Raw genomic sequence first — 10,115 nt, forward strand, 5'->3', positions numbered from 1 at the left:
ACTGTGCCTTTCCCTAGACTAGCTGAGGAGATTCATGGGAGCTAAGGCATGATATCTATTCATTTCCTAGAGATGATCCTGGACATAAGCCTGCCTATCATTGGGTCCCTGATACTGTTCTATGGGGTGAGAGCATGTGCACCCTACACTTCTTGGAGAAACAGAACATTTACTGTGGGATCCTTCTTTCCAGTGCTGCAGAAACCATGTAAATTTTTGGTTATTACCAAACACTGAACACTTCTGTTGTCACTTTTCTTAGAAGAGCAAGCTTTATCCTCTATTTTCCTTTCCCCACACTGTTGCCCCCACCTGGCTATTTGCATATTGCTCCCTAAGGAGGACCTTCCTTTCTAAGTCTGAAATAAAGACTGAGTGCTGCTGAACTTGCCTTTACCTGTCAAGACTCCTCATTTCACTCCTAAAAATGACGTTCTTGTCTCGGCTCGTGTGGCTGTTAATGCTCTGGATCCCTGGTAAGAGCAATGGGAGATGAGGAATGAGAGTGGGTGGGAGGGTGAGCTCTTAGCACTCATGGTGCTCAATCCACATTTTAGACGTGCAGATCTTGTTATCCATGATGGGGCAAATGAAGAAAAGGTCTTAGGTAGTCAGAAACGTTCCAGAAAGTGCTAGAATTTATGCTTGGATATATATTCTTCTGGTTGAGAAGACTGTTGGTGACTCCTAGAGACTCATTTATGGTTTCAAACGTCTGATCTTTAATTTTTGCTATTTTTACATTCTGGGTCAAGGCATGATATGAATAAAATGCAGTATATATCAAAATACAAGTAATACATGCGTGTCTGTCTATAGTTGTGAATAACCTTGCATTTCTTCTTATTCTAATTTCAGGATCCAGTGGAGATGTTGTGATGACCCAGACTCCAAGTTCCCTGTCTGTCACACTGGGAGAGTCGGCCTCCATCTCCTGCAAGTCTAGTCATAACCTTCTGTATGAGGATGGACACATCTACCTCGATTGGTTCCTGCAGAAGCCAGGCCAGATTCCACAACTCTTGATCTATAAGGCTTCCAACAGAGCATCTGGGGTCCCAGTCAGAGTCAGTGGCAGTGGGTCAGGCACAGATTTCATACTGAAAATCAGCAGGGTAGAGGCTGAGGATATTGGAGTTTATTACTGCTTGCAACACACACATTATCCTCCCACAGTGATACAGCCCTGAACTAAAACCTCCCTTCTGACTAGGGCAGCTGTGCTCATGCATTGGTGGTCTGGAGAGCAGCTGAGCAAATTGTCTCAGGTACTATGTCAGTGTGAGAGTGACTCTGAGTGGAGGTGAAAAGTCTGTGTCAATGAGACAACATACAATCTACAACAACCAGGAGAGTAATCATGCAAGCACAGAAAACAGGAGATATCAGATAAATCTAGTTGTTTGTGTGGTACTTAGGTTTGAACTAATGACTTCACAAGTTCTCTTCCATTTCTGCTACACATCCAGACTTTTACTTCTTGTTGTTTTGTTTGTTGGTTTTTGTTTTTTCAGGTCAGTTTCTGTGGTTTGACTGGGTCACAAACCCAGTCTTTAATTTACTCACTGCATTTTTCTCCTGTTTGACACTAGAAGAGATGGCTGACATAGGAACATGCATGTTTACAGAGAAGTGTAATGTGAGTAGACTTCAGATCATAGGAGAGAAAATACCTTGGCTTCTGAAGAAGAACATTTTGGGCTAAGAAGGATAGAGTAATTGGAACTGGGGTAAGGTGGAATCTCAATGTTGTTTTGATTTGAATTTCTTTTATGGCTAGAGGACTTGAGCATTTCTTCAAGTGTCTATTGGCCATTCTTATTTCCTCTTCAGAGAAGTCTCTCTTTAAGTTGTTAGCCCACTCATTAATGGGTATGTTGTTTCTTTCAAGATTTGTTTTTAGGGGATTTAATTTTTGTGTTCTAATTGTATTTTAGGTATAAGGTCCTAGTCTGCTATATGGCTACTGAAGATCTTCTCCCAGTTTGTGGACTTTCTATTGATCTTGCTTGCTATGTCCTTTGCCATGAAGAAGCTTTGCAGTTTAATTCAATTCCATTTATCCAAACTTTCTTTGATTTGTTTTGTTTATAGGTCTTTTAAAAAATTTATTTTCTTATAAAGATGCTGTACATAGATGTTATGGTTATATCAGTATATGAATACATTTTTTGTTGGGCATTGTTACCCCCTCCTTTGTTTATTTCCCCCACTAACCCTTCCCTCCCCTACTCCCCTACTGTCCATTCCCTCTCACAGCCTCCCCACTTACCCCCAACCCAAAGTTGTAAAGTTCATTTACAACATAGCATCTTGAGAATATCATTGTAGCAATGGATCATCCTGTGTCCTTGTTTCAGCATTTTGTTACTCCCCTTCCCCTCCCCAAATTAGATTAAATGTATATACAAGATGTAAGGTACCAAAATCAAATAAAATGACAACAGGGATATGCCATAGGAGGAAGAACATAAAAAAGAAACAAAAATCACATAGTACATTGAAAACACCAACAACAAAGAAAAACCTCTTTTGTCCATATCTTGGAGTTAATTTCACTTAACATCATCTTATATGGTTATATGTACATAGATTTTGAGCTTTTCTATTGAACTGTTTGCATTTTTTTACTTTCCTTTCTTCTTTTCTTTTTTCTTTGGTTTATTTCCTTCTGTAGCTGCTTTCTTTTTTGCTCCATACTCTTTGTCCTGGTTTGTGGTCATTTGGATAAATGTCCATAAGTGGGGTAGCTTACTATTTTCCTTAAAGGCAGGTTTGTATGTGCCAATTTTAATTTTGCATATCCAGTTACTTCAAAAACAGTATAAAGAAGTACTGATTTTTATCCACTTCAGGATAACCCATCCACAGCTCCGAGCAATAAGGAAAGATAAATCCAGTTCATGGAAATTCCTAATCACCTTGTCCCTCTGTGTCTTTCTGACCCAGACACTCCCTGTGTGTCTCTGGGTGAAGTCTTATAGACAGACTAGCCTTTCTATACTTCCTGTCACCTCAGCCTCTAGACAGTCTCCTGCTGTGAGGAGCTTCCTCCTGCATATGTCAGTCATCCCCAAAATGAAACTGCCATTTGCTCCTGATCACTGATATCATGGTTCTTTTTGTTGTTTGTTTTTGTTTTATGTGATAAGCCCACAGATCTAACAATCCTCCCAAAATTTCAAAACTTCTGAGCCCAAATTGTTCACTCTTATTTGATGGACACAAACAACTTACTTTGAAGAGCTTCTGGCCTGACATCAAGATACCACACATGGTTACAATCTATGGACCCAGACGGAGAACATCAGGCTAAGGAGCCCGAATGGCTGAATACAAAGTGTTCTCTTTAAGTCCTTCCTCCTTTAATTGCCTCTGGTCTTTAGGAAAGATGTTTAGAAGCCTGCATCCCACCTGGGAACAACAGACACTCCTCTTAGGACCTTACTCTGTTTCTTGTCCAGCTTGTGGTAACCATCTCTGGTGACCTCAGCATGTGGTAACATAGGAGAGTGCCATTTTATGTCAGTCACCAGAGGACAGTTGCCTGCCCATATTCTCCTTTAATTCTATAGATAGTGTACAAAAATTGAAATGGCTCCTTTCTTTTTCTGTGTGCTGGTTCTGATACTTGTATCCAGAGCCTGGGAGCCAAGGCTAGCACTCTACCACTTGAGCCACAGCTCCACATGTTACATTTTTATTAGTTAGACTGGCTTTGAATGGTCATGCTCAGATCAAGGCCTCCTGAGCAAGGAACTAGGATTACAATTGTGAGCCACTAGCACCTGGCTGAAATGGCTTGTTTTGGCCCAAGACGAATTGTGGCAAGTTTTAATAATTTCTGTAGAACTGAAGTTCCTATATTAAGACTGAAAGCAGCCAATAGTAATGACAGTCTCTTTAAGGGTTAATCATTTATTTTCACAAAAATGGGAATATATTTACAATAGAAATATCTTTAAAGAATATATTTCATCTATTATATTTTCCAGCAGTAAGTTCCAGTAAGTAAGGACATGACATACTTCATATTGTTACTTGTTTTCCTAGAATTCGAATTTGGTATTTAGTAGTAAATCTGAGTATACTTTTATTAGAGATCCAAAACATGTTTTTTTTTTCATTTTCCTTTAAAAAATAGTATTAGCATTGAGGAATTACACAAAGGGATTTCATTAGGATATTTACAACATGAATACCACAGACACTGAGCAAAAATATAAAATATATTATTCTTAAGATATATGTGTATGTGACACATACATATATGTCAACCAAAATTTTCAATAGTTAAAAACATTAAACATTAACGAAACTCTTCCAACTGATATACCATGTGAAACATGATATGGTTGGTACCAGAATAGTTGATTACAAAAATAAGGGAAGCATTACTTCTTGTGTTACCTCATGCAAAATATTTAAGTCATTGGACAGGATGAGAACAGAGTGCAGGGTTCATGGCTTTGTCTTAGCTCCTTGTTTGAGTTTTAAAGTCATGTTTAAGTTCCTCTTCTTCAGTACATATCAGTTCCAGACATCAGAGCAGACTTCTGATCTCTCTCTCAGTTCAAGCACCACTACAGAACCTTGAGTCACCACCTGCTCAGGAGTCACCTTTGTCACTGCTACTCAGGTCAGCCAGACTATCCTGTCCCAGTTCAAGTCCTCCCTATGCCTGTCACTGATATGTCTAAGGTTCCACTCCTTCCCCTGGTGGTCAAAGCTGAAATAGCAGCAGGTCTCAAGTATAGGTGTTCATTTATTCCTATCATCAACACAAAGGAATTATTTATTATTATACACTGATAGTTATTATGAACAATCGCCAACAGTGAAGTTTTGAGTATATCAAAGAAAATCAATGATCTTACAGAGTTTTCATTTTAATGAGACTGACAGAAATCAAATGAACAAATCCTGTTTCTATGGCTGCTCCTAACTTACTCCATTGGGATTCTCATCCCCTTTTTCAGTGTTGTTGTAGCTTTTGAACTTAAGGCCTGAATGCTGTCCCTGAGTTTTTCTGCTTAAGGATAGCACTGAACTACTTGATCCACAGTGAATTGTGGTGAATTGGAGGTAAGAGTCTCACAGAGTTTTGTGTGTGAACTGGCATTGACCTGTGATCCTCACAGCTCAGTTTCCTGAGTAGCTAGAATCACAGGTCTGAGTTACTGGTCCCCAGTTGTATTCTCCCATTTTAAGCAATGTCCTTAATCAGGGCACATAGTATTGGGCTTCCAGTTCCATTTAGTGTCTCCTAATTTATAATAATGAACAGAGAAATAGACAAGAAGTTGAACAGTTGAACAATTTTATTTCATGTAAATTAAACTCAACTCTACGCTCACTAGTGGCCAGTTATCCAAACTAAGGCAGAGGTCTTCTAATCCATCCTGTGTTCACAGCTTGAAGCAGTACACACTGGTCATTGAGGATGATTACTGTCTGATGAAATCTATATAAACCAACCAAGGCCTATTTTTGGCAGAGTGTGTATTTTTACTATATTCATAATGTGTTTCAATAAAAAAGTAGCCTGTCCATTTATTTTGAGGGAAGCATTTGAGGGTAACAAAGAGAAAAAAAACGTTAGTCTCTTATATCCCCAAGATTCTCAATAACCCCTTTTAGTGCTATGACTAACCTTTTCCTTCTCTGATTAAGTGGCAGCATTGGTCCTTAATTGTAGAGTGGACACTTGCTTCTCTAAAACACTGATTTTGCCTTCTTAATTCTCAGGTATCATTTGGTGTGCTGTTCAGTTTTGAGGATGTTGATTGCCATCACATTCCATAGATTAGCTTCAGCCTCACTAACTGGACTTTCAGAGAAAACATGTCCTAGGAGGCAATATCATGTGGTTATCTATCCTCACGAAGCATATTACCTGTGCTTCCCTCATAGAGAGAACACTGTAACAAAGATTGTTGGATTTCAGTCTTTATTCACATCCAGGCCCAAGAATCTCTCTCTCTCTCAATCTCTCTCTCTCTCTCTCTCTCTCTCTCTCTCTCTCTCTCTCTCTCTCTCTCTCTCTCTCTCTCTCTCTCTCTCTCTCTCTCTCTCTCTAAAATTCCAAGGGATTTCTAGGATTTCATGTCATGAGCAGAGGAGGATGAGCAAACATATATTTTTTATTGTATCAGAGCCACATTTAGGAGACATATATTTTTTTCTAGTCCTCAGCAATTTAATACATTTGTCATAGTTTTTTCTGTTCTGTTCTTGTTTGGACATAGTAATGAATAAACTCCATGTGGGAACCCTCCTCACTTCACTCTAGCTTCACTGCCTGTGGTCTTTGTCCTCACTGCCTGGAGATGTCCTCTGCATACTGTGTGGCTCCAGTTCCTCATCCTCAATCTTGGTCATGTTGCATTTCACCCCATTTTTTTGCCTGTTGGTGTCTCATTCATTGACATTACCATCACTTAGACACTAGAGAAACTGGAGGGGGATATAGGGATATTCAGATGCATGGAATGGAGTAGACTAAAGTAAATGTGAGCCCATGGGTTAAAGGACAACTTAGCAACTGAGGGGCCACAGTTTCAGATAATAAAATTAGAAGACACACTGCACTGAAAAGCTTATAAAATGACTAGTGTTGAAAAGAATAATGGTTACAAAGCAAGAAATAGAACCAAGTTCTTTCCTTCATATGAGGTTGAAAATTTAAAAAAAAAATCTAATGAGAAATGTCTTGGAGGGAGACTTTGGGAAAGAACATTCACAAGAGAAGAAAAGCCAATATTCATCAGGAGTGCACAGGGCAGCAATGCAAACACCATGGGCTGGTCTCTACATTGCAGATCATGAATTTTGGTTGCACTTGCTTTGTTTTAACATGGTATTTTAAAAAAATGTTTAAATCCAGCCTGCTACCTTGGGAGTCATTCCGTCTTTGGGAGAACATTTTTCAAGGACAAGTTAGTGATGTGCAGGTCTCAATGGGACACATGGTAACTTTAGTTCTGGGCTTTGACCTCGATTTCCACCACCCTGCATCTGTGCTGGCTTTGTTGCTTTGCCTAGCAGTTGAGGATTTGCATGCAACCAGAGCACAGCCCACTTATCCTGAGAACTTCTTTAAGGCTGCTCAAATTCTGTGTATCAGTCAGTCCCAGTCAGGACATACCATGGACATGAGGGCCTCTGCCCAGCTCCTGGGGCTCCTGCTGCTCTGTCTCCCAGGTAAGGAAGGATAGCACTTCTTCCACCCTGTGGGAGAAGTCTAGGTCTAGAAGCCTGGGTCTTCATGGAAGTTCTCACAGTATAACTAATTGGATGGATATTTGTCTTTTGTTTCCATTATCAGGTACCAGTTGTGACATTCTGATGACCCAGTCTCCATCCTCTCTGTCTGCATCAGTAGGAGACAGAGTCTCCATCACCTGCAAGGCCAGTCAGGGTATTAGCGATGATTTACAATGGTATCAGCAGAAACCAGGGAAAGCTCCTAAACTCTTGATTTACTGGGCAAAGAGATTGGAATCTGGGGTGCCATCCAGATTCAGTGGGAGGCAATCTGGGACAGAGTTCACTCTCACAATCAGCAGCCTTCAGCCTGAAGACTTTGCAACTTACTACTGTCAACAGGGTAATAGTTACCCTCCCACAGTGGTACAAGCCATAACATAAACCTCCAAGGGAAGCAGAAGTGACAGGCTGGGCTGCCCCAGCTGCTTCTCCTTGTGGTTTCACCTGCTGCTGATGCTTTGCAGCTACAGCCAGGCTCTGAAGTTCAGTTGGGGATTTGGTCCAGGTGGTCAGTGACAATCCTCTCAATCTTAACTGTATTTCTTCATCTCAGCCTCACAGTCATCATCCAGACAAGGCTTCTGCTGTCATAAAAAGAACACAGATCTGTACTTCAGCGCATCTGGAATATGGTATCCAGGGGATATGATTTCCACTTGGAAGGCCTCACAAGAGAGGCATTTGCCCTCCCTTTGTTCCTCTTACACTGTTGCACCCATTTGCTTAGTGAATTTCCTTCTAAGCCTGAGATTCAAGGTTCAGCCTGACCTTGTCTTGATCCATCATGACTCCTCAGGTCCTTCTTTAAAATGAGGATGTGCTGGGCATTGGTGGCTCATGCTTATAATCCTAGACACAAAGGAAGCTGAGATCTGAGGATTTGGTTCAAAGCCAGCCTGGGCAGAAAGCTGCGAGATTCTTATCTCCACATAAATACCAGAAGACCAGAAGGGTGGCTGTGACTTAATGTGCTAGAGTGCTAACCTTGAGCAAAAGAGCTCAGGGACAGTGCCCAGGCCCTGAGTTCAAGGCCTATGACTGACAACAATAGACATTTTACTAAAGTCCTGAGGACATTATTCTCTGGATCATTAGCAAATACAGAGTGAGATGAACAATGAAATTATATAATATGCTGGAAAATTTAGGAACTGGAGATCATGTTGAATAATATGTCAGGATTCCCAAGCCAAATATTCCATGGTCCCACTCATTTGTGGTATCTAGAATTAAATGATGATAATATAACAATAATTAAATAATACTAATAATAAAACATGGTAACAGTTCATGAAAGCAAAATGGGGAAAATGTCTAAAGGGAGATAGGTAAGAGACCTAAGGCACAAATAAATGAAAATGAATTTAAGTATAATATATAATATAATATGTATGCATACATACATATATTTGTGAATAATGAAGTCAGTTATATAAAGTAAGATAATAGGTGTTGGAGGGAAATGACAGTGGAAATACAAAGAAGGTAGTGAAATTTTTCAAAATACACTGAATTTTGATATAGAATTACCATTTAAAATCACCCCATGCTATTAATATATGCAAATTAAAATTTATCCTTAGGTAAAAGAAATAAAATGACACAATTTTACATTAAAGTGCTGAGATTCTTTTGCATAATTGTTTGAGAAGATTATTTAACAAAACAAAAACAAAACACCAAATGGAAATCTTGCCAAAGCTTCCTCTAGATTCCAAAATCCACACAAGGATAAAAAAACCTAAGCCTGATCTTAGAGACCTTGGGAAAGCAGGGGTGATGTTTCCCTTTTGTGCTTAGGAGCTTGAGCCTGGGGAGCTCTATTCCAGGCTTTCCTGGAACCCATGGCAGCTGGGACCATGTTTATGGAAGGGGTAATGTCTCCTCATGTACAAGTTCCTATTTCATATTTCACTTTGAAAGTGTAATCACACAAGACCAGGCTGACACTTCCACCAGGATTCTTGTAGTGAAATCATCAAATACAGATCAGAAAGGTGAGGGGAGGAGGGCTGAAGACACGCAGTCCTGAAGGGAACATGTGCACACACCATATCCAGTTGTGGGAGGTGAGGGGGCTGCACTGTCAATGCTATCCCCAGCAGGGGCCCAGAGTCCTCTGCACTGAGCAGGTAACTGCTTGTTCTCAAAAGAACAGATTGGGTCCTGAGCTTCATGATGCTCAGGCTAAGAGAGAGGAAGAGCCATTGTTCCCTAGAGTTCTTTTTCAGGATCAGAATTTGAAATGATGAGTTAGACAAAGAAAGTATGTTTATCCAGGTGTTAATTTGATACATATGAACAATAGACATGTTACTTCGGCATTCTTTCATTTGTGAAGTGCTCCTATATGTTTTTTTTTAGTTGGTGGGTGTTTTATTTTGTTTGTTTGATTTTTTTGTTGTTTGTTTGTATATTTTTTGCCAGTCCTGGTGCTTGAACTCAGGATGTAGGTGAGGTGTTGTCTTTGAGATCTTTGGGCTCAAGGCTAGCATTCTACCACTTAAACCATAACATCATTTCCAGCTTTTTCTGGGTAATTTATTGGAGATCAATTTATTCCTGATCAGGGTGGATTCAAACCATGATCCTCAGATCTCAGCCTCCTGAGAAGCTAGGATTAGAGGAGTGAACTACCAGAGCTCCACTTCTTCTATGTTTGAATAAGGACTAGAATTAAGAATCTGTCCTGAGGGCCCTGCTGAATTTCCTCCTTTTTCAACCCCCTCAGAAGCCAAGGGAAGAACCCTGGAGCATCCTTTCCAGTCTCAGCCCTGCTCTGAAGTCTAGGTCTCTCAGACTTTCACCTTGTCCCAGAACTCACTTACTTTCATGGCCCAGATTAT

General features: G+C 40.1%; 1 gene segment (V, D, J or C); it reads left to right on the forward strand.

The window, feature by feature from the left end:
* The first annotated feature begins 409 nt into the window (after positions 1–409).
* Positions 410–1,190, forward strand: LOC138804373 (immunoglobulin kappa variable 2-30-like). The segment is given in 2 exon segments: positions 410–476; positions 859–1,190. Coding segments are annotated over 2 exon segments (381 nt in total).
* The last annotated feature ends 8,925 nt before the right edge of the window (positions 1,191–10,115 follow it).

This window comes from Dipodomys merriami, unplaced genomic scaffold, assembly GCF_024711535.1.
Source record: "Dipodomys merriami isolate MVZ:Mamm:240054 unplaced genomic scaffold, mDipMer1.0.p SCAF_36, whole genome shotgun sequence".
Classification (NCBI taxonomy): domain Eukaryota; kingdom Metazoa; phylum Chordata; class Mammalia; order Rodentia; family Heteromyidae; genus Dipodomys; species Dipodomys merriami.